The sequence below is a fragment of the Buteo buteo genome, chromosome 17 (genome assembly GCF_964188355.1).
Source record: "Buteo buteo chromosome 17, bButBut1.hap1.1, whole genome shotgun sequence".
In the NCBI taxonomy this organism is placed as follows: Eukaryota; Metazoa; Chordata; class Aves; order Accipitriformes; family Accipitridae; genus Buteo; species Buteo buteo.
Window position 1 is genome coordinate 1,078,273 of NC_134187.1, and position 27,749 is coordinate 1,106,021.

Genomic DNA, 27,749 nt, shown 5'->3' on the forward strand with positions numbered 1-27,749 from the left:
TAGCTGGAGATGGGGACTGAGCGGATGGTGTAATCCTCCTGCCCAGGCTTGCCCATCCCCTGCAGTGAGCTTCTTAGTGCTCTGCTGCCCTGAGCTTGTGTTCCCCTCGTTACCCCCCTCCAGCTTTCCAAGGGCCCATCTGTGCAGTCTTCTCTTCCAGGAAAAAAGAAACTTTGAGCTGAAGAGCCTTTTAAGGCTCTGGGACTGGGACATAATCCCAAACTGCTCTGAATTTGGGAGTAAGGATTAGGAATAAACCCTCTGCCCTGACTCTGTGCCCAGCTCAGCCTCCGATGCTGCTCAGCACTGCTCGCTCTTGGTTCTGCAATGACTGTTACCTTGCAGTCACCAGATGCCGGTGCCACACCATCCGTTTATCCTTCTGTCTGCGGTTCTCTGAACCATGCCTGAAAGCTCGTTGCATTGTGCAGCTTTCGCTCCTCTGTGGTTTTCTCATGTCTGCAAAGGAGGTGGTGAATGCTTCTTCCAAAGACTGGTGTAAAAGGGACCTGATTATCCAAAACCTGGTGCTGGGTTCCCCCCTCTCTGTAGCCCTCCTGTGTGTGTCTTCATGGTCAATGCAAAGTACCCGACCCCCAGTTTGAATTGCTAATGGATTCAGGGAGCGATTTTTTCATATAGATATCTGAGATTATCATATTAATTTAAGCAAAATAATAAAAATATTGCTGGGAGGGGCAGAGAGGGAGCAGTACAGGGTAGAATCCTGCGTGCCTGGGCTCAGGGCAGGTGTTTTTGAATCCTGCCCCTGAGGAGGGCAGGAACAGAGGTGAGCCTGCTCCTGGATAGACCAGGCTGTTACACGGGAAGGGAGCAAGGCTGCACCTTGCGGAACCACGTGTCTGGCTGGCCTCAGCATCTGGCTGGCCTCAGCGTCGGGCTGGCAGGGACAGGGCTCAGCTCCTGGGGCGGGCAGCCTGGCTGGCCCCATAGCTCAAGACAGAGGCTGTGGTCCAGATCTGCTGCACTCGTGGGGAGTCTGTAGGATGGGCAGTGGTGGGGAAAGTGGGTGGAGGAAGGTGGCAGGGGCTTTGTCAGCTGTACTGGTAGCCAGTCTGGCACTCTGCCTGCTTTCCTCCTTGTCCTTCCGAGCCTCGCTAACGTGGTCCTGGTGTCTGCCTTGTCCCCAGGTAAGCCAGCTGAGCAGGCACTTCAATATACGGCCCTTCTCCTTAAAGAAGCCCACGCCAGATTGACTAGGAGTGGAGGAAGAGAAAATCGGCTTGCGGTCTGCAGAAGTACTGTAAATAACTGCTGCAAATACCTGTAAATACTTCAACCATCACCACAGATCTAAACCTATCCTCTGGACAGACATCAGGGCAAAGTACGCACGGTATCCAGTGCAGCCAGGGCAGGACTGGTGTGGGGCAGCCCCTGCTGCTGTTTGAATGCAAGCTTTCGGTTTTGGGTGAAACTGGACGAGGAGGGTAGCCTTTCAGGTCACTATTACTGTATATTAGACCAGCTGAATGTTCCCAGTGAAACCTCAAACTCCAGCTCTTGCTCAGGTAAAGCTGGTTTGGGATGCAAATGGCTTTACCTGAGCAAAGCATCTTGACCTGTCACCAAAACCAACATAACAGCTGATTTCTACAAGGTTGGGGAACATCCTGATGGTCGGGGGAGATCCTGTCTGTCCCTAATCCTGCTAGACAGCCCTTGTCCTGGGCTGGTACTTAGGGAGCAGATGGTGACAGTTCTCCAGCATTCTGTCCTGCCTTCCTGCATTCACCTATTTGGGCAAATACTTGCACCTTTTTTTTAAGAGGGGAAAAAAAGAACAACACACAAAATGTCTAGTAATATTCTACTTGGGGGGCTTAGAAAATCGGGGCTCAATTTCCTGTAAGAGTGGAAAGGTGGCTTCTGCATACCTCCACTCGAGCTGTGGGTACCTGGGAGCACATCTGGACTGTGTTCCTGTCTGTCTACATGCGTTCCCTGCCTGGAAGTGGGGTCTGGGCTCTGATCGGCAGCAGAAAGTGGCGTACACCAGCCTGCCTAACTCCCCCCTCTTCCTACCAGGATGAACTTGCTGTTTCAGGTCGGCTCTGCTGGGTCATTGCGTGCTGCCTGAGCCTATTCTTTTGTAGCAGTGCAGCCAGGCTCAGTCTGCACATCTCCCTTCCCGCCAGACCATCAATGGCAGCAAATCCACCGCTTGGAGAAGCACCTTAATAAGTGTTGTGTTGGTTGTGTGTGCACTTTCAGAAAGCTGACAGGCGTGTGTGTGGTGGGGTCCTTCCAAATATCCCTTTATTTTTCAAAACCAGTGTCCTCAGCGGCTGCATGTCTCATCCAGGGATATATTTGTTTACTGTCCGTTTGTAAAAGACATGTTTGCATTGACTTTTTGTTTTTTTAATTTGTTTTTCAATTGAGTTAGAGTGGGGTGGTGAAGACTGAATGCTGATTTTCTTTTCGGTTCACTTTATTTAATGAAGACCTGTGCTTGAATGAAGAGTGTAGCTTAAACCCAGACTCTGGAAAGGCTGCATCCGGAAGCGAACAAGCACAGCAGATTGTGCATATGTAATCTACCATGGGAACAAAGTCGCTTATACACTGATTATTGTGCAACGTGGTTCGTAGAAGCTTGGTCACACCATTTTCCTTCTGCAGGTGAAGACCCCTCCTGCTTTAGGAAACCTGCAAACTGTAACTGCTATTTAATGCTTTTTCTTTTGTAAATTCAAATCATTGTCATGCTGCCTATGAGACTTGAAATCCTGAGGCAAGCTCACGCATTCACCGCGCATGGGGTGCAACGTCAGGGTAGCTCGATCACGGTACGCCCTGCGAGGAGCGAGCTGGTGTGTTCATCTGGGCTGACATCGTGGGAGGGCTCGGCTGAACGTCTGTGTGCTCATGTGTCTGTACGGCTATGACGTGTCTGGGAAGGGTGGCTAATCTGGGAGAGGGGGCAAAAGGTTTTCAGAGTTTATTTAATAAAGTAGCTTAACTCCTATATATTTTACTGATGTTGTACAGAGAAAAAACCTAAGTGTACGAATGACTTGGGCTGTGCTTGAATTTTTGACTCTTGCTATTTAATGAAATATAATTATGAAGGGAGATAAATTTAAGTCACACTTGCACAAGAATTACAGGGAATCTTAAAATGGGACACAACACTTATCTGAACATGTCCCATAGATAGCAAAATTGTGCTAGCAGCACTGACAAAAAGTGGAGGTCGGATGATTTACTTTGTAGTTATCTAGATCCTGTAGTACTAGATCCTGTAGTTTGCAGGACCAGGGAATAACTGAGCTGTTCCCTTAGGCTTTCAGTGAGCTCTGGGGTCCCAAGCTTGGAGCTTGCATTGTCCCGTCTCTTCCCACTAGTGTTGCTGGGCCCTGAAGACTGGGCTAATGCTGTGAGAAGTTGTCCAATCTGAAATCTTAGGATGTCACTTTGTCTCAGTAATACACTGTTTATCTGTTGTTTCACTTAGCTGTGAGCTGGTGCTCTTTTGCAGCACATAATATACCCTGAAAAACCCCTTTGTGAAGTTACAAACATGTGGAAGCAGGGCTTCCTCTCTAAAATCCTGCAAATATTTGTCATGCTGTAGGAGAAAGATCTCTCTTAAACTGGAACCACTTCCTATCTGCACAGGCTTTATCTTTGGAGAGTCCTGGATTTTTGGTGCCTTAATTTACTGCACCTTGAAGCTAGAAAAATATCTCCTTAAATCAGTGCTGGAAAATAGGCTCGCTTGTCTCTAGTGCCGCCAGGCTTGTGACAGAGCGAGGGGAGAGCAGACCTGATCTCAGCGCACAGGTAACTGTTCCTGACTCGTGCTGCTGTGAAGCTGGGGTGGGGGTGTTCTGTTTGGGCTGCTAGAAATTAAGTGATTCCTGCTCCCAGATTCTGGGGGGAGTGGAAACAAACAGAAAGACCAAACCATCTTGCCATGGTGGGGTGTGGCATGCTGAGAAACAAACTATTTATTAATAATAATGGTTTTAAGTCTTAAAAATAAACATATTCCTTGCTAACAGCATCTGAGGGTAATTGTGTTATGGTGATGGTTGCTTGTCTTGCTGGCTAGACTCTGTCCTTGCGGCGGGATGTGCTCCTTGGGATGGGACAGGGTTGTGCGCAGGCTGGGTAGGATGTGTGCTCACTCCTCAGCTCCTCCTGTCCGGTATTTAAGAGCTGATCTGTGTTGTCTCTTCTCCCAGGGATAGTGTTAATCATATTTTCTTAATTACTTATGGACCTGCTGAGTTGATAATAGGACTGTCTTATGCTTTCCTAAATCTGTTTTGCACATTCTATCTCAATACAGAGTATTACCAGGAAAAAACCTGTTCAGGGAGGGGGTGCAGTCCTTCAAGACCCCTTCAAGACTGACTGGGATGTCAGTCTCCTGGCCTCAGGCTCCAGGCAGGTCCTTGTGCTGTGGGAAGAGGTGGCCGGCACTGCCAGCTCCTCCTGGTCCTCACCATGCTGCGGCTGGTCAGCCTTTGCTCTGAAGCAGGTTTTGATGGGAGCCTGGGACACGACAATGTGTTGGCAAAGGACTTGCGTAGCCGAGGCAGAGAGGCAGCTTTGCTTGCAGCCTTTCTCATCTCGGTCTTGTGGTTCATATCATAGCTCCTGCCTCTGCACCAATCCAGGGACCTAGCGCAGGAATTCACAAGCGGAGCCAGGGCTGAGGGTGAAGTGCAGGTTTTGGGACCTCCTGGGGTTTGGGTAAAACTGGCTGTCCCACTAAAAGCAATGTTTTACAAGTACAAACGCTGCAGCTGACCCATGGGCGTACAAACACTAGGAAAACCAAGCACCTACCACTGTGGTTTTAGCTTGTTCCTTCCCCCAGTGCTGCAATTAACTCCTCTATTCTGCAGTCGGTCACTGCAAGGGCTCGGCAGCATTCGCTTCTCTCGTAAACATCAGCCACCCGATACAGGCGGCTTTGCCAGAGCCAGAGGAGCAGAATGTTGTAAGCGTGAGCTTCTAAGGCTCTGGAAACATATATTTAAGCTCCTTAAATAGAGCTGGCCTGATGTTACCTCCTGGGTGCATTGAGTACCTGCAGTTTGTAGTCCGGGAGCTGTTTTGATCTTAGGTCAGTTCTAGCAAGGTTCCTGAACTCTTCTCTGAGAGCATCTGTGCCTGCCTGTGATAGACCTGGAAAGTCTCTAGAGAAGTCGTGCTTTTTGGAAACTAGCTCAGATCTTCCCGCCCGTGCCCCCCCCCCCCCCCCCCTTTTTTTTCCCCTCCATACATGGGTCCAAGGGAACAGTTGATTTTTGTGCAAACAAGCTGTAGCTGAGCTCTGGTCACCTTAGTTTATGGCATAACTGTGCATGAGGTTTTCTGTATCCTTCCAAAACCTGCAGGAACTTCCCTGAAGCAGTCTTGTTTCCAGTTGTCCCTTTTTGCTTAGTGTGCATCACTCGCTTGAGGAGTGGGAGTCCTTCAGCGCACCACCATTCCCTTACACACACCCCCATCCCAAAATCTTTCAGTGCTGTGTGTCAGCCTTGCTTCAATGGTGATGGAGCTGGGTCAGCTGAAAGCTCATTTACTCTTTGCTTGTCTAATGCAGATCTGCAGCCCTGGCGTGGGGTTGCAACCTTGACTCATCCTGCTTTTGCCCACCTATTGTACCTCGCTGTGCTGTGTCGAAGCAGTGGCTGAGGTGAGGTGGAGGCTGCTTTTGGTGGGACGTGGTGACGATGGGTGCTACGCTGACCTTTTTGCTTCTGGAAAAGGTCTCTGTTAGTTTGTGGAAGACCCTTTGGCCCATCCAGGTGTGGTCAGACCTGGCTTGAGAGGTCTCTCGGCTGGTCTCTGAGGAGGTGGTCAGAGTGTCGTTGCCCCAGGAGCAGAGGTTCTCGGTGAAATTTGCTGCTCGCCCTCCAAGGTGCCATTCCATCTCAGCCAGCGGCGTCTGTGGTGGCTGTTTGGTAGGAGCTGGTGCTATGCTTCAGGTTGGAGACTTCATTAATCAAAATCTTTTGCCCTGCTTTTCCCGGCAGTGTTTCAAACTGATCTGCTTCTGTCCCTTGAGCTTTCAGCTGAAGTGGGTACTGGTTTTGGTAGTGATCCGTGTTGTGCTGGTGCCAGCCCCTCTGGAAGAGGAGGGTGGTGGGTCCCAGGCTGGTTTTGGCTCGGGTCTTCTGAGTGAGTGCTGAATTGCTTTCTTCTCCAGCTGTAACCCTGCACCTAAAGGCAAACCAAGGCAGCAGCATCAAACCCAACCTGCAGAGGCAGGGTGAACTGGGGCATTTCAGACTCAGCCCTTATATCTGAGTGGTTTTGGAAACGGTCCCGGCTCTCTGGGCTCCTGCCACTGGGCCTCTGCTATTAATGCAGGACAGGGAGCTTCTGTGCAACCCTTCAGAGCATCTTCAAAGGCCTGTGTCCGTGCAGCTGTTCAGTTTTCCTGGGCAGGGTGGGGAGGATGTTAGTAATGCTGCCTTGTCCTTCAAGAAGCAAATTTGGAGGCACTAACCGGACTCTGCAGCTCGGTTTTCTGCCACCAACCCTCTGTGCAGTGGGGCTGGAGAGCCAATGCTGCTGGCTGCTGTCCTGGTCCCCAGGGCTGTGGGGGCTGTGAAATGATGCAGGGAAAGATGCGTTTGGTGCTTGTGCTGGTGTGGTGGTTTGGTTCTGTCTCTTCCCCATTGAGCCTTTCTGAGGAGCTGCTGTCAGTGGGGGCCTGGGGCTCGGGGTGCTCTGCCAGGCTGCCCACTGGAGCTGAGAAAGTCCAGTTCTTCTGGACTCAGAGATCAGATGAAGCATCCTGGCTGTCAGCAGTGGTCCCGGCACTGCCATGGTCCTAGGGACCCCGATTGCTTCCCCGAAGTCCTGTCGCTGGGAGTTTAGGTACTGCAGTGAGTTTGAATTCCAGTCTGTTAAATGCTATTACTGAAATATTTATTGTGTTTAAACCAAACAAAAAACTATTAAAGTTCAGCAAAGAATAAAATTTTCCAAGCCTTTTAATGGTGTTTGTCTTTTTTTTTTCTTTTTTTTTTCTTTTCTTTCTTTTTTTCTTCTGAACAGGCAGCCCAGCATAACGGTGGCAAGTTTGGGCAGCGGTGCCTGGGCTGGAGCTGCAGCCCTGCTTTGAACAACTGTGCTTGCCATGGCCAAGGTGCAAAAGCTCTTGAGAGCTTTCCCTGGAGGGCTGGGTTTTCTTCACCTGCTGTGACAGGCTGCTTGTGGAAGTGCTGCAGGGAAGGAAGGGAGCAAGCTGGCTGCAGTATAGGGGAGGACTTGGCAAGGAGAAGGTAGCGTTGCCCTGGGCTGTGCCTGCCCCAGGGCACCCTCCTGGGTTAACAGGACCCTGGGCCGTGGCACAGGGACAGGGGGTTGTGTGGGGTTGTGCAGCATCCTCTTTTACCTGAAACCACCATCCCAAAGGCTCTCCTTTGACTTGTAGGCTTCTCCCCTTTGCTCTGCCACTCCTGCAGCCAGTGCTGACCACCGGCTCCGTCTAAGTCATCGTGTACCCTGGTAACATGACTGAGGCACACGTAGTGAGGAAGAAGAAGGTAAGGTGAAGCAAGGTACAGGCTTGAGGGCAGCATGCAGAGAGATGGTTTCTTGCTGGCTGCTCCTTGGGAGTGAGGCAGATAGAGCAGTTGGCAGTACTGGGGAGGCTGTGGGTTACAGCTGATGGGGTGGATATGGCTGTTGTAGAAAGACGAAGCAGCAGGACTTGGACATGAAGGGCGATGAGATGAGGGAGTAGCACATCCTGCCCTGTTCATGCCTCTGCAGGGTGCCGGTTTGGGCTCTGGGGAAAGAGTTGGCATCTCTGACCTCCCCAGGGCAGGCATCGGGGCTCCTCAGAGGAAAACAGAGTCCCTGTCCCCAAACACCCTCTTCTCAGGGGTTTGGCCCCTGCTCAGGCACCCCCCAGCAGCCCCCTTGTCAGGGGCCAAGGGCATCCCTTGCAGCCAAGCTGCTCCCTGTGGCAGGGTCTGTCCTTTGGGCAGCTGGCTCTGGATCTGTCCTTGCTCCAGGCTGTGGGCCCTGCTCTGCAACAGGCGTGTCTGGGGTCAACCCTAAGCCCTGCACGAGTGATAAAATCCCTAAAGCGTCCTTGGAGTTGGTGCTGCTTTTCCACGGATGGCTTGGGTAGAGCTGGGGCTGTGCGGGGCCATGGCCACGGGGCTCCCAATGATGGTCTGCTGGGGCTTAAAATGCAGAGTGGGCAGAGATGCTGTATTTCACTTGACGACCCTTTCCTGCCTCCTTGAAGCTGGGATCGTGGCTTGCTTCATCCGCAGGAGGCTGGGCATCATTGGTAACGGGTGTTTTCCTGGCAGCAGCTTGACTGCCCTGACAAGTCAGGACTCAGCTCTGCCCCAGCAAAGCTGCTCGCCATCACAGCGAGCTTTTCGGTGCTAATCGGGGTGATCCCTGCCTTATCCCTGCGCCGCGCACGGGGGTATAAGCTGCTCTTGGCGGCTGCGGGTCCTGGGCAGGAGACCATGGACACTGATTTAGCCAGGGAGGCTGAGGTCAAGAATTAGGAAGAACATCCTTTCAAGCCCCAGACTGACTTTCTGTAGGGGGGGGTGCGTGGAGTCATGGCCCTCCTGGGTCACCCAGCTTCAGATCTGGACTGTGCTGGGATGTGGAGGTGGCCAGGGACATGGTCCTTGCTCCGGGGGGTGGCCCAGTGGTGGGAAAGGCTGTGGCAGGGGAGGGGAGAGGGACTGCCTTCTGCCTTCCAAACACACACTTTGGGGCTGGGGGAGGCATCTTAGTTTGTGGCCACCAAATTGCATCAAAATTCAGCTAGACGTGGAGGTTCTGAGTCGCTGCTCTGCGTGTGCAGCTCCAGGCGTGCCCAGGAAGGTGCACGAGTGGCAGAGAGCTAAATGGAGAGGAATGGACCGGTGGCAGCTTTGGCCGTCTCCAGGTAGACATCCCAGAGCAGAAAGCAGTGCTTCTACTCCAGAAGCTCCTGGGGAGCTCAGCAGACTGGCTGAGAGGTGCAGGATTTACACCCCATGCCCTAAATTCGTTCTTTATGCCCTTTGCTCGGTAGAAGGGAGAACGCAGTTGGTGGTCGTGGGAGTTTCAGCCCCAGTACCACTCTCCTGTGGTTCGCACTGTCTGCCTGGTGCCCTTCGGACCGATGCCGTCATGCCTGAAACCTCTTTGCTGCTGGGAAAGCTCTGCCTTCCTCCACCGGTGCCGCGGCAGGGGAGTCCTGGGGGTCCCACGCTGCTCTTCCTTCCCGCAGCACTCTGTACCCAGCACCCCGGTGACCGTCAGTGCCAGCCTGCCCGCTAGCATTTCTATTGAAAAGACCCGGAATTGCTCTAAATAAAGGTGCAAGATGGATGGTGCTGCTGGGGCAGGAACCGTGCTCTCCCGACTGTGAAATTGTGGGTGTGAAACAGCCCCAGGAGCCATTTTGCTCCCGAAGCAAAGGGGTTGCTTTGCATCCCGCAGCTCCGTGGGGCACAGCCGTTGCCCCAGCCAGTGGGACGTTGCAGCGGGCACGGGCTCTGCCCCACCACAGACCTACCCGAGCTGCTGCAGAGGGTCTGAAACCCTCACGCTGTGGCACCCACCCAGCATCCCCAAACTTTGGGGGAGCTCGGCTTTGGCCAGGCCACCTTTAACTCATCTTTGCAGGATGCGGGTGAGCAGCCGCCATGGTGCCGGGCTGGGGAAACCTCAGAGCCGCACGTGGGACACGGGGTGATAGCAGAGACAGGGAATCCGGGGCTGAAGCTGTCCTGGGAGCAGTGGAGGAGGCTGCAGGCTGGTGGCAAAGCCTTGAGCAGAACCCAAGAGCCCTGCGGCCTCTTCCCATGCCCTGGGGCCATGCGCTTTCCCTCTGGGCTAAAGCCTAGGTGTATTAAGCGATGCCTCGTCCTTTATCAGCCGTCTCGACGGCTTCCTCTAAGAGGATTGTTGCGGTAGGTGTAATATACTTAAGGGATTGTTAATAACAATAGGTTTCGGCAGCACACCGTGTGCCAGCAGGCCAGGTTGCTGCCACGGTCCGTTTGGACCTTGCAGATTTACAGGACAACATACTCTGTCAAGTAAACTTTATTCTCTGAGCTTATTAGGAAAGAAAACAAACAAACAAGGGCTCGATCCCTTTTGTACAGACTAGGCTAACACAAGAATTCACTAATTCATCATTTAATTGGGGGGAAGAGCTGTACCTGCCATTGGCACCACGGCTGCCTGCCCACCCATATTTATCCAGCCACGGCCCCCTCTGTCCCCTCCCTGCCAGCGTATGGTGCCCCAGCGCTGCAGGGATGGGCGCAGTCCCGCTCAGCAGCTCCTCACACATCTCTCCACTCGCCCTCCGCTGGTGGGTATCACCTGCCCAAAATGGGAGGGGACTGGGGGGGCTTACACCCTCCTCAGCATCCTCTGGCAAGGGGGCTACCCCTCCCAGGGCACCCCAGATTTGAGTGCTGCAATCTGGTTTGGCTGCCCGTGGCAGAGGAGCCAGGCACGTGGCACGTTTGCCCACCTTTGGACTCGCTGGTGCATGTCCAGGGCAGCGGGTCCGAGTGCCGGTAAGCCCTGGGGCTGCAGGAACGCTGTGGGCGGGCGCTGAGGAATCCCCGCTGCGGGCAAGCAACATACCCGGACCAGGGAAATGGAGCTCGGTCCTGCCCCATGCAGAGATGTTTGCAGCTCTGGGGGAGGCAGAAAGCAAATCCTGTGTCCTCCCGTCACGCTGGTGAGGACAAACCTGCTACTACCTCCTACAAACCATAATTACTTGATGTTGCTCCAAGAAACGGGGTCAAATGCACGGCCCCAGAGCCCCGTGCCTCCTTTGCCGCGTGGCCTGTGGGATACAGGTGACATGAGGGACCGGTCTGCAGCCAGCTCCCCAATTTGCCCAATTCTGGGAGTCATTTGGTGTGCAGGTGAATCAGGAACTGTATCTGACAGGCGAGAGGTGGGTGAAGCTGGGGAGGTGATGTGAGCAGCCATAAAGGCAACCTGGTTGGAAGGGGAAAATTACTGAACAGAAGAAAATGTCTACAGCGAAAATGCCTGCCAGCCTGGGAACTTGGCCTGGGAGCCAGAAGCATCCTTGGGAAGCACAGCTGGCATGTCTGCAGTGCAGCTGGGTACCGAGAAACCAGAGACATCCTGAGATACCACCAGTAAGCGCAAAAACAAGGAACTGTAACAGCAACTTACGGTCTGAAAAGGTGAAAAACAGTCTGGAAAAAGGGGGAAACATCCTGAGAAAGTAAGAATCAGTAACTGCCACTGGCTGTTCTAACTGCAAGAACAGGAAAACTGTCTGGAAAACTAGAAATTGGTCAGAGAGAACAGAAAACATCATCATCTATTGGCTGTTCCAGGTGAAAAATAGGAATTAACAGCATATATTGGCTGCTCGAAGTGGTGGTGTCCTATGCCCTCTTATGTGTCTAGTATAAAAATGACATAGTTTTTACCCAAATGGAGCTTTTCTCTCTGAGAACTTCCCACGCTGCACAGACTTTTCCCTTTCCTAAACAGGTCGGCATGAACTTTCTACGAGATCTTGGACCCTCGTTGAGGATGTCTGGCTGACTCCAAACTCCATGATGCAGATCATCTTCAAAGTGAGACTCTGTTATTTTAGTGGTCCCCCTCGAGGTCCCATGTTGGGCTTGGTTCGGTTTGTCCTGCCACTTCTGGGATGGTTGGGTCCCCTTTGGGGATCTGTTTAATGCACTTGATATAGGAAACATACATAATATATATATATATATGTGTGTGTGTGTATATAAGTAAGCTATCATAAGTCTATCTAGTGTTTTATATTATTTATAAATTTGCTTCACTAGTGATAAGATTGTAGTAATCCATAATATTATATATATTTGATTCCTGCTATTATTGATTGCTGCTATTATTGATTGTTGCTATAATTAATTGCTGCTGTACTATTGATTGCTGATAATAATATTGGAAATTGTAATAGCTTGATACATATATATTCCCTTTATTAATCATTGCTAGAAGTGATTTTTGTGGTATTTGTGGCAATGCGTAATAGAGTAGAGAAATTTAGAGATCAAGCTTCTGTGTCCCTGCGTATTAGGGAATCCTACGGACCCACGGTCCCAATTTGGGCACATCGGTAGGCCGGGGAACCCTTTAGGTCGTGACATGGCGTCAGGCTGGGTTTGGGGTCCTGCAGCGGCAGCGGGGCATGCTCGCCTGGGTCATGTCCTGTGTCCCTCTGAGGATCTCTCTCAGTGAAACAGCTCCTGCGGAGTGTGTTCAGGTGCATCCTCGGTGCAGGAGCCCAGTAGCCAGGGATGCAGAGGGGCTGCAGAGGGGCTCCATGCCCCTGGCTGCTGCTTTGCTCATGGTTTGTGCTGGCTGACAGCTTGTCCTTGCAAAACTTGTTCCTTTGCTGCAATTTTCTGCTCCCTCCGGCTACATATGCCCAGCCTCAGCCTGCGTTGCTCATGACCCATGCACATCCACAGTGCAATGGGTAATTGGCAATGATAAAGGCAAAGCTTGGCTCACAGCAATGGGCACACTGGTTCTGCCACCTCCAAAATAGCGTGGCTTCTGTAGAAAGCACCTCAGGACCCACTCGTGCAAGCCTGGGCAGCAGCGTGCACTGGGTGGGGGGGCTACACCACTGCAAAGGCCCGGTCGCAGACTCAGCTGCTGCTGAGGAGCGGATATGCTGCCGGAGGAAATTTCACCTCTTTAGGAACCACTCAGAAGCTGAGAGATTAAAAAAATGCCCTGAAGGATTTTGCTTAATCTGTCTGGATCCTGTAAACAGGGGCCAGTACAGGCTCGCCAGATCCCTGATGGAGTCCCTGAACATCACCCAAATCTGCCGCAACCTGCTGCGAAAGCTGAACATAGCTTGGGATAGCAGTGCTCCAGTCCGGTGCGGAGCTGTATGGGAAGAATATCCCGTCTGCCTGCAGTGCCGTCGATGCCTCACCGGCAGCTGCCCGCACTGCAGCCAGCCCGCGGCAGAACAGGACCTGCCCACGCTGGCCGTCACCCTCTGCACTGCGGACATGCTGGTGCACGAGGAGGACCTCCAGCTGGAACTGGGGCTGGGCTTTGAGCTGGCCATCAGCGGGGAGCTGCTCTACGCGTGGAAGATAACCCAGCGGCTCCCCGCAATCGCCGCCGAGAGATGCTGCGAGGAGTGCAGCGCGCCTCTGCCCAGGAGCCCCGGGGACAGCGAGGGACAGATGAGGCTGGGCAGGCAGGACGCGAGGGCAAAAGGCGGCGATACCGGCAGTGCCGACCTGCAGCCAGCCAGGCGGGGGGAGTCTGTCCCCGCCGTGGTCCCCACGTGGCCCCTGCCCCCATGGGCACAGCCTCCCCCTCCCACGGCCCTGGAGCGGCTGCGGAGAGTCGGGCTGGAGCCCCTGCCCTTGGTGGGCTACAAGGGCCTGCGGCAGGGGGTCACGCTGCAGCGCATCCGGGAGTCCTGGTGCAAAGTGAAGAACAGCGTGCGGAGGAGCGTCGCGGCCGAGTGGGGCTGGCTGTGGCTGGCAAGGAGCTCGTCACCCAAGGGCACCATGGAATGGGAACCGAAGCTTCGTTCCACCTCTGGTTTCAGGTCAATGCGCTCTTCCACGCCACGGTGATGCAGGTATAAGGAGCACTGGCAAGAAAAGTCACCACAACAGCCGCTTAAGCGTGGATGGGAATTTTGAGGAGAAACCCTTGAGGAGAGTTCGCCTAACCTACTCCCCACCCTTCCTTCTCAGGTTTCCCTGCCTCCCTGCAGCCACACAACCACCCCGACGGGGTGTCCCGGGGCCCTGGCCGGGATCCCTGGTGCGACAGAGAGGAGAAGGGACCATCACGGTGTCCCTGGCTGGTGAGAAGCCGTCAGTCCCCCGGGATGGGAGTGGGGGGCTGCTGCCAGGGCCACCAGCAGGTCCCCCCGGGGTGCCAGAGCAGCCCTGGTGCCACCAGGACCAGGTAGCCATCTCAGTGGCCCATCCTGGCCGAGGGGTGGAGGTGGGTGGCCCAGAGGGACCTTCCCTGCCCACTCTCCCGCAGGCCCTGGGCTACGTCCTGGGGTGCGCTGCCCCTCCGAACCCTGACACAGGGGCTCTCTGGGGTGGCTGCTCCCCGATGGCTTCACAATCTCCCACGCCAGCTCAGCCCTGGGTTGACGTGGCAACCACTGTGTGTCTACACGATGTCACCACGGCATCACAAAGGTGGCCCCCCTCTTAACAGGTTGCGGGGAGGCTCGGGTGTCACTTTGACTGCACGCGAGCCAGCGAGCAGATGGGCAAGCGTGTGGAAAACACAGCAGAGATGGGAGGAGAAGCAAACCAGCAGGTAGGAGCGGGGTGCTTTGGCATCCCCCCAACCTCTCCTCCCCGGGTTTCTCGGCCTCCCCACAAAGGGGCCCTCCTGACGCCTTTGCACATCCCCTGGTCATGCAGAACCGCTGGAGGAGATGCTGGCGATCCCTGTGCGAGATGGAGGAGTGGAAGCTGACGGTGCTGCTCTACCTCTGCGGCCTGAGCCTCTGGGGCCTCTGCATGCTCGTGCTGCCCTGCACCCCCACCCTGGTGGCCATCCTGGGTCTGGGCACCTTCATGACCTGGTGGCCCGACATCAAGGCCAAGGTCAAGGTAGGCGTCCGTCCTGGCGTCGCCCCAAACGCTCCCTGGGCAGGGGCTAGCCCGGGGCAGAGCCCATCCCCGGGGTTTTTGGGAGGGAGCGGTGAACAGCGGCCATTGCCCACGCAGGCAGGCCCCTGCTCCGCAGCCACCGAGCCACCTCCGCTCGGGCACCGGGCTCGGGGCCAGGGACGCTCCTGTCCCTGAAACTCCGGTTACCCTTCCCAGGGTCCTCGTCTGCCGGGCAGGGGAGGGGAGACACCTCACGCTAACCGGGGGCTTGCTTTCTGAGGGCAGGGGGTCTCTGCGTGGAAGAGACGTCGCAGCAGCAGGAGGAAGGACCCGATAGGTGAGCAGCCCCGTCCCAGAGCTGCGCTGGGCTCCGCAGCGGCTCCCGGCCGAGAGACGCCGTTGCACCCCACGAGAGACGGCTGCCCTCGCTCACTCTCCCTCTGTCTTTTCCCCCAGGATCATCCATCCCCTGGGAAGGCGTGGAGGGCTCTGCCGAGAGCCTGAAGGCAAGGTAAGCGGAGCGCTTCCCTTCAGGGGGGCAGCCCCCTCCGGGAGCCCCTGGCTGGGGAACCCCACTGGTGGGTCCCTCTGCCCCTTTGCCCCCGGGAGGCTGCGGGTGGGCGAGAGCAGGATCCGGCAGAGAGCCAGGGCCCGGGCTCAGCCCCAGGAAAGGAAAGGGCTCGAGGGGCGAGGGAAGGGAGGGATGGCTCGGGGAGGGCAGGTTTCCAGGCCAATGCCCTCTGCTGACACCCGCCACACCGCCCCGACCCCCAGAGAGCCCACCGGTGGCCCCAGCACCCCTCTCTGTCCTCAGCCCCTGGCCTGGGCTGGCCCCATGTTCCCGAGACCGCAGCCTCACCCCCAGCATCCCAGAGCTGGCAGGGCTGGCTGCGGGCAGCTGGGAGATCACCCAGGAGAAGGCAGAGAGAGGGAGCCGGGTGGGTCCTGTCCCACAGCAGCCCCACAGTCCCGCCGGTATGTCCCCCCACAGGTCGGGGAAGCCCCATGGAGGAGAATGGTGGGAAAGCGGCTACGGCAAGGAAGCAGCCTCTGCAAGGGAGCTCCCCTCGGACACCGGAGATGTGGGTCGACGTGGAAATTCCAGCAGATCAGGGAACCAGCCCTCCGTCGCCAACATGAAGGAGCTCGCCAGATCCCTGATGGAGTCCCTGAACACCACCCAAATCTGCTGCAACCTGCTGCGAAAGCTGAACATAGGTTGGGATAGCAGCGCTCCAGTCCAGTGCGGAGCCGTGTGGGAAGAATATCCCGTCTGCCTGCAGTGCCGTCGATGCCTCACCGGCAGCTGCCCGCACTGCAGCCAGCCCGCGGCAGAACAGGACCTGCCCACGCTGGCCGTCACCCTCTGCACTGCGGACATGCTGGTGCACGAGGAGGACCTCCAGCTGGAACTGGGGCTGGGCTTTGAGCTGGCCATCAGCGGGGAGCTGCTCTACGCGTGGAAGATAACCCAGCGGCTCCCCGCAATCGCCCCCGAGAGATGCTGCGAGGAGTGCAGCGCGCCTCTGCCCAGGAGCCCCGGGGACAGCGAGGGACAGATGAGGCTGGGCAGGCAGGACGCGAGGGCAAAAGGCGGCGATACCGGCAGTGCCGACCTGCAGCCAGCCAGGCGGGGGGAGTCTGTCCCCGCCGTGGTCCCCACGTGGCCCCTGCCCCCATGGGCACAGCCTCCCCCTCCCACGGCCCTGGAGCGGCTGCGGAGAGTCGGGCTGGAGCCCCTGCCCTTGGTGGGCTACAAGGGCCTGCGGCAGGGGGTCACGCTGCAGCGCATCCGGGAGTCCTGGTGCAAAGTGAAGAGCAGCGTGCGAGAAAGCCTGGAACCCAAGGGCACGACGGAAGCGGACCCGCAGCTGCCGTTCCACCTCCGGTTTCAGGTCGACGCGCTCTTCCACGCCATGGCGATGGAGGCGTGAGGAGCACCGGCAAGAAAAGGTGGGACGGGGAGGAGCGTGGGCAGGGCGAGCGCAGGACGGGAGGACGGGGACGGGTCTGGGCTGTCTTGTGCAGCCGTGGAAGCTGTGCTGTTCAGGAGGCGTTTCTGTGGGACGAGATCGTGTGGTCTGGGAGCGTGGGGGCGGCGGGGAGAGATGCGACGGCCTCTCGCTGAGTTTTGGTGTGGACACCGCTGGGGAGGAAAGCACGCGGAGAGGCAGGGTCCGGCTCAGAGCCGGAAAGAGGCCGGGGGAGGTGGGGATCCTGCGGGGCTTGCGGAGGGCAAGGGTTAATGCCGGCGATGCCCAGGAGATGCCCCTTGGCTCAGAGACCCCGTTTGGAGCCCAGGGCCCCCCTCTGCCCCCAGCCTGGGCCTCTGCGGGGGGAACCTGCTCGGGGACGAATGGAGCCCTGGGGTCCCTCCTCAACCCCGTTCTCTCTTCCAGGGCAGGCCAGAAGAGAGTACCCGCTGGGCAGCACCCCCAGCCGATGGGGAGAAGTGACTGGGGCTTCCCCGCCCAGCCCCTCTCGGTCCCCGTCGACATCGCTGTCTGCCTGCTGCCGTCCTGCCCAGAGCGGAAGGCAGGGCCGTGCCTGCTCTGCTCCCCGTGCAGCTGAGGGACCAGGCTGCCGGCCAGGGCACGGACACTGGGGAGAGGCAGCGGGAAAAGAGGCTGCCACTGGGAAGCAGCGGGGCAGACGGAGGGAAGGAGGAAGGGGCTCGTCTTGAGAAGCAGCCAGCGACACGCGGTCTCCCCACTAACACGAGGCCTCTGCAGAGAAGCCAGCAGTGAAACCCAACCTTTATTGACCGATTAAAAGAGTAGCATCCTTAAAACACGCCCAAGAGCTCTTCCTTTATTGCATGAATGGGGGTAGGGTAGGGTGACAGGGACAGTGCTGGCAAGGGAGACGGACATTGGGGCCACTCTGTGCCTCATCCCCACCCTACGGGGGGCTGGCACGTCCCCAGCTGATCCATCCCAGGTCCCTGCTTCACCCTTGTTCCTGAAGTCCCTCCAAGGGGCCTTTTGGGAGCGCTCCCATGGCCCGGGCCCCAGCTCTCCCTCCCTTTCCCCTGAGGCCGGGGGCTGAGCTCCCTGGGAGGGCTCCGAGAGTCCCAGTCTAGGTGCCCTGGTGAGGGATGCACAGCCTCGGGATCGACGCCATCTTCTAGCCCCATTTCTCTGGGACTAAAGCCACGAAGGGGACCCACAGGGGAGGAATGCAAAAGAGGAGGCTCAGCAACAGCAGCAGCAGCAGGAAGATGTCCCTTGAAAGGCTGCGGGAGAAGAAGGGCACAGTGCACAGGGCACCCCTGTTTTCCCAGTCCAAATGCCCTCCACCAGCAACGGGGCCCTCCTGAGCTGTTCTGAGGATCGGCACCCAGGCTGGTGGAGGGGCGACGTGCCTGGTGTGAGATGTATATTGTCTTTCGCAAAATGAGAATACTGAAAGTTTGCCTAACTGCCACATAAGTTATATCTTGACAGGATGTTTGCTTCACTGACACTAAGCTAGACCTTGACACAGGAAATGTAACCTAGGAGCTAATTGGAAATGGAAAGATGGAAGGATAAGACAACTGCCTGCAGCTGCCGGAAAACCGCGGGGTGAAAGGTGCAGCTGGAGGAAGACTACTAACTTCATCCCTTGCGGATCCCCGGGAGCCTCCCCCAAACCAGGAGAGATGCGTGCAAGTGGGGGTGGTCTGGGGTGGAGTTATGTTAATAGATATCTGAAATATTAAAATGACTTTTTGAAAACGCCACGAACACAGTTTATAAAAGGTGAGTTCGGGTGCAACCGGGTGTGCCTCTGGTTTCAACCATGCGCCCAGCGCTGTTTGCCTTTGCTTTATAATAAAGTTGTAAAATTCATAAAATTCTGTGTGAGTGCCTTTCTCACACCTGGCACAGAGGAGTTGCTGGGCATGGGGTTCACAGGGGGAGGAAGAGCTGAGGGGAGATGCTGCAACTTGCTGCCATCTTCCTGCTCACAGGGTGGAGGCAGGGAGGGCTGTCTTCTGCTGAGAAGTCACCCGTGCTTTGTCCCTGCACCTGCAGCTCTGGGGAACGGGGACTTTTGGGAAGCTCCAGCTGGCGTGATCCCTCCTTCCCACCTCCTGGGTGGACTGAGAAAAAATGTGCGCCTACTGAAGGGAGGGTGCAAAGAGGACGGAGCCTGGCTCTTTTCAGCGGTCCCGGCGGCCACGGCCACGCACTCAGACGCAGGAGGGTCCCGCTGAACAGGAGGGAACGTGTTTTTTACTGGGAGGGTTGCCCAAGGAGGTTGTGGACCCTCCGCCTTTGGAGACAAGTCAAAAGCAGTCTGGATGTGGCCCGGGACAAGCGGCTGGGGGTGGCCCTGCTTGAGCACGGGCTCGGATCAGGCCACCTCCAGATGGGCTCCTGTGAGGAGCCCTGTGGTGGCTGACAGGGGGGGGTCTGCCGACCCAGCCAGGACCAGCGGTGCAGCGCAGAGGACACAGAGCCCCAGCAATGCCTCAGAGTGCCCCCGCGGACGTTTTTCACCCCAATAATTCGCCCTTTCTCCCCCTTTTTCGCTCCTTCCCTCGGGATCAAGCCCGCGCTCCCCCCTCTCCCGCCTCAGGGCAGTTGCCTCACGGGGCACGCGCAGCAACGGGCGCTGCGCGGACCGCGCCGCGCGCCGCTCGGGGGAGGCGGGAAGCCGCGGCGGGCACGCGCTCCCCCGGCGTTGCTAGGCGGCGCCGGGACGCTGCAGCCGCGCGGCGCGCATGCGCGGTCGCCGCCTCCTCCGGGGCTGCCTGAGGCGGGGAGCGGGCGCCATGATGGCGGCGGCGGCGGGCTGGCGGGACCCGGCCCCGGCTCTCAGCGACCCCGGCCCCCAGGAGCGAATCGCCGCCCGTCGCCGCCGCCTCGCCGCCAAGCGCCGGTGAGAGACGGGGGCTCGTCCGCCAGCGCCGCGGTTGTGGCGGCCTGCACCGGCAGCCGGCTCCCCCTCAACCCGAGCTGGGCCCGGGCCCCTTCCCTGCTCCCAGCCGGCACCAAGTCGCGCATCTCCTCCCCAGACCCGCGTCTGGTCACAGGGGGTTTCCTCTTCCCCGAACTGGGAGGGTTTCCTCTTCCCCGAACTGGCACCGGGGTGGACGTCCCCACCCTCAAACCAGTGCCGGTTCCAGATCCCTTACCCCAAACTGCAACCCGGTCCTGACCCCCCCACCCAGGACCAGCAGAGGCTCAGAGACCGTCCTCAGGTCTCAGAACATCCCCTGCCCCACACCAGCACTGGGGCCAGGACCCCTGCCACCAACTGGCAGGGGGCAGGGACCTGACAGGGCCTTGCCAGCCTTCCTGGGACCCAGGACCTCTCCCCAAAGGGGCCTTGGGTCAGGGACCGCCCTGAATCTGGAACCAGTCAGACATTCCCCCTTCCCTGCCGATTGGCAGGAGGTCAGGGACCACCCTCCCAATCAATCCCAGCTCAGCCCGAAGTCAGGGACATCCCTGTCCCGTCCCCAGGCCAGCCCTGGGGCAGCGATACCCCCTGCCTCAAGATATCACCCTGCCATGGACCCTCTGCCCCCATGGACAGAATCAGCGGCAGGCCAGTAGCCTCCTGGGTCAGGCCAATGTTCCCAAACCTGGGACTTGCAGGCCATGGGCACGCCTTTTCCCCAAACCAGGACTGAAGTGGGGTCCTCTCCCAAGCCCTCTGCAGACACCCACTGTACCCCCTCCCACAGAGCCCACCGGTAGCCCCGGCACCCCTCTCTGTCCTGAGCCTCTGGCCTGGGCTAGCCCTTTTCTCCTTGGGCTGGCGGGCGCCGAGCCCCTCACTATGCGCCTCGTGCTGCTGACCTGGGCTTGCCCCATGTTCCCGAGACCCCAGCTTCACCCCCAGCATCCCAGAGCTGGCAGGGCTGGCTGCGGGCAGCTGGGAGATCACCCAGGAGAAGGCAGAGAGAGGGAGCCGGGTGGGTCCTGTCCCACAGCAGCCCCACAGTCCCGCCGGTATGTCCCCCCACAGGTCGGGGAAGCCCCATGGAGGAGAATGGTGGGAAAGCGGCTACGGCAAGGAAGCAGCCTCTGCAAGGGAGCTCCCCTCGGACACTGGAGACGTGGGTCGATGTGGAAATTCCAGTGCTGCCAGCAGATCAGAGCTCCTCAGGAGCCAGCCCTCCGTCGCCAACATGGAGGAGCTCGCCAGATCCCTGATGGAGTCCCTGAACATCACCCAAATCTGCTTCATCCCGCTGGGAAAGCTGAACAAAGCTCAGGATAGCAGCGCTCCAGTCCTGTGCGGAGCCATGAGGGAAGACTACCTCGTCTGCCTGCAGTGCCACCGATGCCTCACCGGCAGCTGCCCGCACTGCAGCCAGCCCACAGCAGAACAGGACCTGCCCACGCTGGCCGTTACCCTCTGCACTGCGGACATGCTGGTGCACGAGGAGGACCTCCAGCTGGAACTAGGGCTGGGCTTTGAGCTGGCCATCAGCGGGGAGCCAGTGTACGCATGGGAGATAACCCAGCGGCTCCCCAAAATTGCCCCCGAGAGATGCTGCGAGGAATGCAAGGTGCCTCTGCCCAGGAGCCCCAGGGACGGCAAGGGCTTGCGGACATCGTTCCCTGTCCCCAGATCCCCGGGAACACCAGCGGGAGAGATGAGACTGGGCAGGCAGGACACAAGGGCCCCTCCTGCAAGGCAGGCCAGGGCAAAAGATACCATCTGTGCTGACCTGCAGCCAGCCAGGCAGGGGGAGTCTGTCCCCGCCGTGGTCCCCACGTGGCCCCTGCCCCCATGGGCACAGCCTCCCCCTCCCACGGCCCTGGAGCGGCTGCGGAGAGTCGGGCTGGAGCCCCTGCCCTTGGTGGGCTACAAGGGCCTGCGGCAGGGGGTCACGCTGCAGCGCATCCGGGAGTCCTGGTGCAAAGTGAAGAACAGCGTGCGGAGGAGCGTCGCGGCCGAGTGGGGCTGGCTGTGGCTGGCAAGGAGCTCGTCACCCAAGGGCACCATGGAATGGGAACCGAAGCTTCGTTCCACCTCTGGTTTCAGGTCAATGCGCTCTTCCACGCCACGGTGATGCAGGTATAAGGAGCACTGGCAAGAAAAGTCACCACAACAGCCGCTTAAGCGTGGATGGGAATTTTGAGGAGAAACCCTTGAGGAGAGTTTGCCTAACCTACTCCCCACCCTTCCTTCTCAGGTTTCCCTGCCTCCCTGCAGCCACACAACCACCCCGACGGGGTGTCCCGGGGCCCTGGCCGGGATCCCTGGTGCGACAGAGAGGAGAAGGGACCATCACGGTGTCCCTGGCTGGTGAGAAGCCGTCAGTCCCCCGGGATGGGAGTGGGGGGCTGCTGCCAGGGCCACCAGCAGGTCCCCCCGGGGTGCCAGAGCAGCCCTGGTGCCACCAGGACTAGGTAGCCATCTCAGTGGCCCATCCTGGCCGAGGGGTGGAGGTGGGTGGCCCAGAGGGACCTTCCCTGCCCACTCTCCCGCAGGCCCTGGGCTACGTCCTGGGGTGCGCTGCCCCTCCGAACCCTGACACAGGGGCTCTCTGGGGTGGCTGCTCCCCGATGGCTTCACAATCTCCCACGCCAGCTCAGCCCTGGGTTGACGTGGCAGCCACTGTGTGTCTACACGATGTCACCACGGCATCACAAAGGTGGCCCCCCTCTTAACAGGTTGCGGGGAGGCTCGGGTGTCACTTTGACTGCACGCGAGCCAGCGAGCAGATGGGCAAGCGTGTGGAAAACACAGCAGAGATGGGAGGAGAAGCAAACCAGCAGGTAGGAGCGGGGTGCTTTGGCATCCCCCCAACCTCTCCTCCACGGGTTTCTCGGCCTCCCCACAAAGGGGCCCTCCTGACGCCTTTGCACATCCCCTGGTCATGCAGAACCGCTGGAGGAGATGCTGGCGATCCCTGTGCGAGATGGAGGAGTGGAAGCTGACGGTGCTGCTCTACCTCTGCGGCCTGAGCCTCTGGGGCCTCTGCATGCTCGTGGTGCCCTGCACCCCCACCCTGGTGGCCATCCTGGGTCTGGGCACCTTCATGACCTGGTGGCCCGACATCAAGGCCAAGGTCAAGGTAGGTGTCCGTCCTGGCGTCGCCCCAAACGCTCCCTGGGCAGGGGCTAGCCCGGGGCAGAGCCCATCCCCGGGGTTTTTGGGAGGGAGCGGTGAACAGCGGCCATTGCCCACGCAGGCAGGCCCCTGCTCCGCAGCCACCGAGCCACCTCCGCTTGGGCACCGGGCTCGGGGCCAGGGACGCTCCTGTCCCTGAAACTCCGGTTACCCTTCCCAGGGTCCTCGTCTGCCGGGCAGGGGAGGGGAGACACCTCATGCTAACCGGGGGCTTGCTTTCTGGGGGCAGGGGGTCTCTGCGTGGAAGAGACGTCGCAGCAGCAGGAGGAAGGACCCGATAGGTGAGCAGCCCCGTCCCAGAGCTGCGCCGGGCTCCGCAGCGGCTCCCGGCCGAGAGACGCTGTTGCACCCCACGAGAGACGGCTGCCCTCGCTCACTCTCCCTCTGTCTTTTCCCCCAGGATCATCCATCCCCTGGGAAGGCGTGGAGGGCTCTGCCGAGAGCCTGAAGGCAAGGTAAGCGGAGCGCTTCCCTTCAGGGGGGCAGCCCCCTCCGGGAGCCCCTGGCTGGGGAACCCCACTGGTGGGTCCCTCTGCCCCTTTGCCCCCGGGAGGCTGCGGGTGGGCGAGAGCAGGATCCGGCAGAGAGCCAGGGCCCGGGCTCAGCCCCAGGAAAGGAAAGGGCTCGAGGGGCGAGGGAAGGGAGGGATGGCTCGGGGAGGGCAGGTTTCCAGGCCAATGCCCTCTGCTGACACCCGCCACACCGCCCCGACCCCCAGAGAGCCCACCGGTGGCCCCAGCACCCCTCTCTGTCCTCAGCCCCTGGCCTGGGCTGGCCCCATGTTCCCGAGACCGCAGCCTCACCCCCAGCATCCCAGAGCTGGCAGGGCTGGCTGCGGGCAGCTGGGAGATCACCCAGGAGAAGGCAGAGAGAGGGAGCCGGGTGGGTCCTGTCCCACAGCAGCCCCACAGTCCCGCCGGTATGTCCCCCCACAGGTCAGGGAAGCCCCATGGAGGAGAATGGTGGGAAAGCGGCTACGGCAAGGAAGCAGCCTCTGCAAGGGAGCTCCCCTCGGACACCGGAGATGTGGGTCGACGTGGAAATTCCAGCAGATCAGGGAACCAGCCCTCCGTCACCAACATGAAGGAGCTCGCCAGATCCCTGATGGAGTCCCTGAACACCACCCAAATCTGCTGCAACCTGCTGCGAAAGCTGAACATAGGTTGGGATAGCAGCGCTCCAGTCCAGTGCGGAGCCGTATGGGAAGAATATCCCGTCTGCCTGCAGTGCCGTCGATGCCTCACCGGCAGCTGCCCGCACTGCAGCCAGCCCGCGGCAGAACAGGACCTGCCCACGCTGGCCGTCACCCTCTGCACTGCGGACATGCTGGTGCACGAGGAGGACCTCCAGCTGGAACTAGGGCTGGGCTTTGAGCTGGCCATCAGCGGGGAGCTGCTCTACGCGTGGAAGGTAACCCAGCGGCTCCCCGCAATCGCCCCCGAGAGATGCTGCGAGGAGTGCAGCGCGCCTCTGCCCAGGAGCCCCGGGGACAGCGAGGGACAGATGAGGCTGGGCAGGCAGGACGCGAGGGCAAAAGGCGGCGATACCGGCAGTGCCGACCTGCAGCCAGCCAGGCGGGGGGAGTCTGTCCCCGCCGTGGTCCCCACGTGGCCCCTGCCCCCATGGGCACAGCCTCCCCCTCCCACGGCCCTGGAGCGGCTGCGGAGAGTCGGGCTGGAGCCCCTGCCCTTGGTGGGCTACAAGGGCCTGCGGCAGGGGGTCACGCTGCAGCGCATCCGGGAGTCCTGGTGCAAAGTGAAGAGCAGCGTGCGAGAAAGCCTGGAACCCAAGGGCACGACGGAAGCGGACCCGCAGCTGCCGTTCCACCTCCGGTTTCAGGTCGACGCGCTCTTCCACGCCATGGCGATGGAGGCGTGAGGAGCACCGGCAAGAAAAGGTGGGACGGGGAGGAGCGTGGGCAGGGCGAGCGCAGGACGGGAGGACGGGGACGGGTCTGGGCTGTCTTGTGCAGCCGTGGAAGCTGTGCTGTTCAGGAGGCGTTTCTGTGGGACGAGATCGTGTGGTCTGGGAGCGTGGGGGCGGCGGGGAGAGATGCGACGGCCTCTCGCTGAGTTTTGGTGTGGACACCGCTGGGGAGGAAAGCACGCGGAGAGGCAGGGTCCGGCTCAGAGCCGGAAAGAGGCCGGGGGAGGTGGGGATCCTGCGGGGCTTGCGGAGGGCAAGGGTTAATGCCGGGGATGCCCAGGAGATGCCCCTTGGCTCAGAGACCCCGTTTGGAGCCCAGGGCCCCCCTCTGCCCCCAGCCTGGGCCTCTGCGGGGGGAACCTGCTCGGGGACGAATGGAGCCCTGGGGTCCCTCCTCAACCCCGTTCTCTCTTCCAGGGCAGGCCAGAAGAGAGTACCCGCTGGGCAGCACCCCCAGCCGATGGGGAGAAGTGACTGGGGCTTCCCCGCCCAGCCCCTCTCGGTCCCCGTCGACATCGCTGTCTGCCTGCTGCCGTCCTGCCCAGAGCGGAAGGCAGGGCCGTGCCTGCTCTGCTCCCCGTGCAGCTGAGGGACCAGGCTGCCGGCCAGGGCACGGACACTGGGGAGAGGCAGCGGGAAAAGAGGCTGCCACTGGGAAGCAGCGGGGCAGACGGAGGGAAGGAGGAAGGGGCTCGTCTTGAGAAGCAGCCAGCGACACGCGGTCTCCCCACTAACGTGAGAACCCATCAAGGAAACCCAACCTTTATTGACCAATTAAAACAGTAATGTCCTAAAAACATCCCCGAGATCTCTTCAATTATTCAGTGAGGGTCTTGCACACTTGAAGCTGAGAGAGGTGGCTTTTCAACAGCTGAATATTGCAGTGAGCTGAGAAAAGAGCCCTTCCCTAATATACATGGCAAGAAAGTCTCCAGCTGCAGTATCTACTAATCCACACAAAATAAACCGAGAATCAAGAAGGCTGCAGGGAGCTCACGCTGTATGAGAAAACCTGGCTCCCTGTGAGCCCCCAGGGATGTCCGGCCACAACCACCACTACCACCTCTGGGTTGGTAACCTTAGGAAGATGTTTGAGCTGCTGGACACTTCCCTGCCTCTGCCAGAGCCATGGGGAGGGAAGGGCATGGCGTCCCCTTGCACAGCCCCAGGGCTCTCTGCAGGGCCTTGGCGGCTGCTGGGGCACAATGCCTGGTGTTCCCCCGTGTGGGATCGGTCCCTGCACTGGGATGCAGTGACCTCCAGAGCTAGGAGTGGAGCGGGGACAGTGCTGGCAGTGGGGACGGGTGTTGGGGCCACTCAGTGCCGTCCCCACACTGGGGGGGCTGGTGTGTCTCCAGCTGTCCCAGGTCCCTGCTTCACCCTTGTTCCTGAAGTCCCTCCAAGGAGCCTTTTGGGAGCGCGCCCATGGCCCCAGCCCCAGCTCTCCCTCCCTTTCCCCTGGGGCCGGGGGCTGAGCTCCCTGGGAGGGCTCCGAGAGTCCCAGCCTGGGTGCCCTGGTGAGGGATGCACAGCCTCAGGATCGACGCCATCCTCCAGCCCCATTTCTCTGGGACTAAAGCCACGAAGGGGACCCACAGAGGAGGAATGCAAAAGAGGAGATGTCCCCAGAAGCTGCTGAGAGGCTGCGGGGAGGAGAAGGGCATGGGGCCGGGGAAGGTTGTGCCATGGGGCTGGGGACATGGGGGAGGGTCCCATGCTTCATGCTCCCAGCAGCTTTTTGACCATGTAGCCTGGCATGCTGTAGAGGAAGAGGGCGATCATGATGAGGAGCAACAGGGCCAGCACGATTTTGATGATAAGCCACTTGTAGCGCGTGCAGATGAGGTATTTGATGGACTTGAGCGGGTTCAGGAACCAGATGAAGGACGTGTCTGGGCGGCTGCAAGGGAAACAAATACCTGTCATTAATGCCTTGGCCATAGAGAAGGGAGGCACAGCAGGCAGTGCAACAATGGACATGGTGGGCAAAGGGAGGTGCAGGATCGTGTTCCCTGTGTAAGCCTGCACAGAGTGAAAGAGCCCAACCAGGAGGATCAGGAGGGTGGGCAAGGGGAGTCAGCGTGACAAGTGCCAGATGGAGTAATGCCGGTTTGTGAGGGAGGGTGAGGATTCCAGTCAAAGCTGGAATCTGGTGGTGAGGACCATAGGGGTGGAGGAGGTGGTAGGAGGCCAAGGAAAGGGGATGGAGCCAAGAAGAGAAGCAGAGAAGGAATAAAGTAAGGAAAAGCAGCAGGGCAGTGAATAGCAGGCAATGGGGGGGAACCAGTAGAGATGGCTCTGCCCATGACTCTCATTCCTACATCCCCCCAGTGCGACCCCTCCTCTCCTCCCCATGCCTGGCTCCCTCCCTGGGGACCACCTCACAGCATCTCCCAGAAGCCCAGGTGCCTGCTGGGGAGTGGGGTTTCCTACTCACTTGGGTTTCTCCAGTGGATCAGGCTCATTGCGAGCCAGCCCGGCGGGGGATTTCTCTGCCTCCTCTGCTGTCAGAAGGTGCAGTTCAGCCTCGACTTTCCCCTGCAGGGAGCAGAGAGTTGTGCTGAGACCTGGGCAATGCTCCCCACCTCAGCCCCCGAGACATGGTGACAGAGGGGACCTGAGGGAACAGAGGCAAGTGCAGGGGGGGTGGAGGTTGTCTGCAAAGAGTTGCCATCCCCAGGATGCAAAATCCCTCCCTTTTCCCCTTCCTTACGGTGACCTCCAGCTCATCATTCTCATCTCTGGCCACGAACGGCCACCAGCCCTTCACCCGCTTCTGCTTGAAGATGGAGACCATGGGCAGCTCTGCCTCGTTCGTCACCATCTCCAGGCTGCACTGCTTCGATGTCTTGGCTCCCCGGGGGAAGCGGTTCAGGTCCAGCTCGATGGCCCCTGGCAGGAGGAAGAGGAGCAGAGATGTTGGCACCCCCAAATGCTGAGTCCTTGGCTGGAGGTGGGCTGGGCCAGCATCTCCTCCCTGGAAAGCAACTTTGAACTAGCTCTGGAAACTGAAAAGCTGACGCCTTTACTACAGGAGCAGCCTTTGAACAGCAGCAGCAGAGACAAGGGCTCTCATCCTGCCGGCTCTTACGAGCAGCATCTAAGGGGGTT

At 58.9% G+C, this 27,749-nt stretch overlaps 5 protein-coding genes across 7 annotated transcripts in view; 4 read left to right on the forward strand and 1 right to left on the reverse strand.

Moving 5' to 3' along the window:
* The window catches only part of SELENOI (selenoprotein I), a 33,451-nt gene extending 25,860 nt beyond the window's left edge, over positions 1 to 7,591 (forward strand). Inside the window, exons 10-11 of one of the 2 annotated variants that reach the window (XM_075048852.1) lie at positions 1,152 to 7,277; positions 7,430 to 7,591. In XM_075048852.1, coding sequence (XP_074904953.1) covers positions 1,152 to 1,268 — 117 coding nt within the window. In that variant the 3' untranslated portion in view covers positions 1,269 to 7,277; positions 7,430 to 7,591. Of the gene's footprint in view, positions 1 to 1,151; positions 7,278 to 7,429 lie in introns of those variants that run through there. The other variant, XM_075048853.1, reaches the window with a different exon arrangement.
* Positions 7,592 to 13,502: 5,911 nt separating this feature from the next.
* Positions 13,503 to 17,386, forward strand: LOC142041134 (uncharacterized). The gene is made up of 8 exons (XM_075049783.1): positions 13,503 to 13,627; positions 13,746 to 13,858; positions 14,227 to 14,331; positions 14,439 to 14,630; positions 14,916 to 14,967; positions 15,087 to 15,141; positions 15,622 to 16,583; positions 17,030 to 17,386. The coding sequence occupies exons 3-7, from the start codon at positions 14,278 to 14,280 to the stop codon at positions 16,562 to 16,564; spliced, it is 1,296 nt and encodes a 431-aa protein (XP_074905884.1). The 5' UTR covers positions 13,503 to 13,627; positions 13,746 to 13,858; positions 14,227 to 14,277; the 3' UTR covers positions 16,565 to 16,583; positions 17,030 to 17,386.
* A 1,990-nt stretch (positions 17,387 to 19,376) lies between these two features.
* LOC142041136 (uncharacterized) lies at positions 19,377 to 21,741 on the forward strand. The gene is made up of 2 exons (XM_075049785.1): positions 19,377 to 19,499; positions 20,595 to 21,741. The coding sequence occupies exons 1-2, from the start codon at positions 19,393 to 19,395 to the stop codon at positions 21,646 to 21,648; spliced, it is 1,161 nt and encodes a 386-aa protein (XP_074905886.1). The 5' UTR covers positions 19,377 to 19,392; the 3' UTR covers positions 21,649 to 21,741.
* Positions 21,742 to 21,772: 31 nt separating this feature from the next.
* LOC142041135 (uncharacterized) lies at positions 21,773 to 25,391 on the forward strand. Its single transcript, XM_075049784.1, has 7 exons — positions 21,773 to 21,884; positions 22,253 to 22,357; positions 22,465 to 22,656; positions 22,942 to 22,993; positions 23,113 to 23,167; positions 23,648 to 24,609; positions 25,056 to 25,391. The coding sequence occupies exons 2-6, from the start codon at positions 22,304 to 22,306 to the stop codon at positions 24,588 to 24,590; spliced, it is 1,296 nt and encodes a 431-aa protein (XP_074905885.1). The 5' UTR covers positions 21,773 to 21,884; positions 22,253 to 22,303; the 3' UTR covers positions 24,591 to 24,609; positions 25,056 to 25,391.
* Positions 25,392 to 26,357: 966 nt separating this feature from the next.
* The window catches only part of OTOF (otoferlin), a 106,370-nt gene continuing 104,978 nt past the window's right edge, over positions 26,358 to 27,749 (reverse strand). For both annotated transcript variants that reach the window (XM_075049787.1, XM_075049786.1), the window contains 3 exons: positions 27,352 to 27,530; positions 27,076 to 27,176; positions 26,358 to 26,538 (listed from right to left, as the gene is read on the reverse strand). In XM_075049787.1, coding sequence (XP_074905888.1) covers positions 26,358 to 26,538; positions 27,076 to 27,176; positions 27,352 to 27,530 — 461 coding nt within the window. The remainder of the gene's footprint in view (positions 26,539 to 27,075; positions 27,177 to 27,351; positions 27,531 to 27,749) is intronic.

Bases quoted from the DNA above. Each gene is read 5' to 3' on its own strand.
- LOC142041134 (XM_075049783.1), top strand. From the start codon at position 14,278: ATGGGCAAGCGTGTGGAAAACACAGCAGAGATGGGAGGAGAAGCAAAC. The intron at 14,332-14,438 runs GTAGGAGCGGGG...CTGGTCATGCAG, and splicing joins GAGGAGAAGCAAACCAGCAG to AACCGCTGGAGGAGATGCTG. The intron at 14,968-15,086 runs GTGAGCAGCCCC...CTTTTCCCCCAG, and splicing joins CAGGAGGAAGGACCCGATAG to GATCATCCATCCCCTGGGAA.
- LOC142041136 (XM_075049785.1), top strand. From the start codon at position 19,393: ATGATGGCGGCGGCGGCGGGCTGGCGGGACCCGGCCCCGGCTCTCAGC. The intron at 19,500-20,594 runs GTGAGAGACGGG...GTCCCCCCACAG, and splicing joins CGCCTCGCCGCCAAGCGCCG to GTCGGGGAAGCCCCATGGAG.
- LOC142041135 (XM_075049784.1), top strand. From the start codon at position 22,304: ATGGGCAAGCGTGTGGAAAACACAGCAGAGATGGGAGGAGAAGCAAAC. The intron at 22,358-22,464 runs GTAGGAGCGGGG...CTGGTCATGCAG, and splicing joins GAGGAGAAGCAAACCAGCAG to AACCGCTGGAGGAGATGCTG. The intron at 22,657-22,941 runs GTAGGTGTCCGT...TTCTGGGGGCAG, and splicing joins ACATCAAGGCCAAGGTCAAG to GGGGTCTCTGCGTGGAAGAG.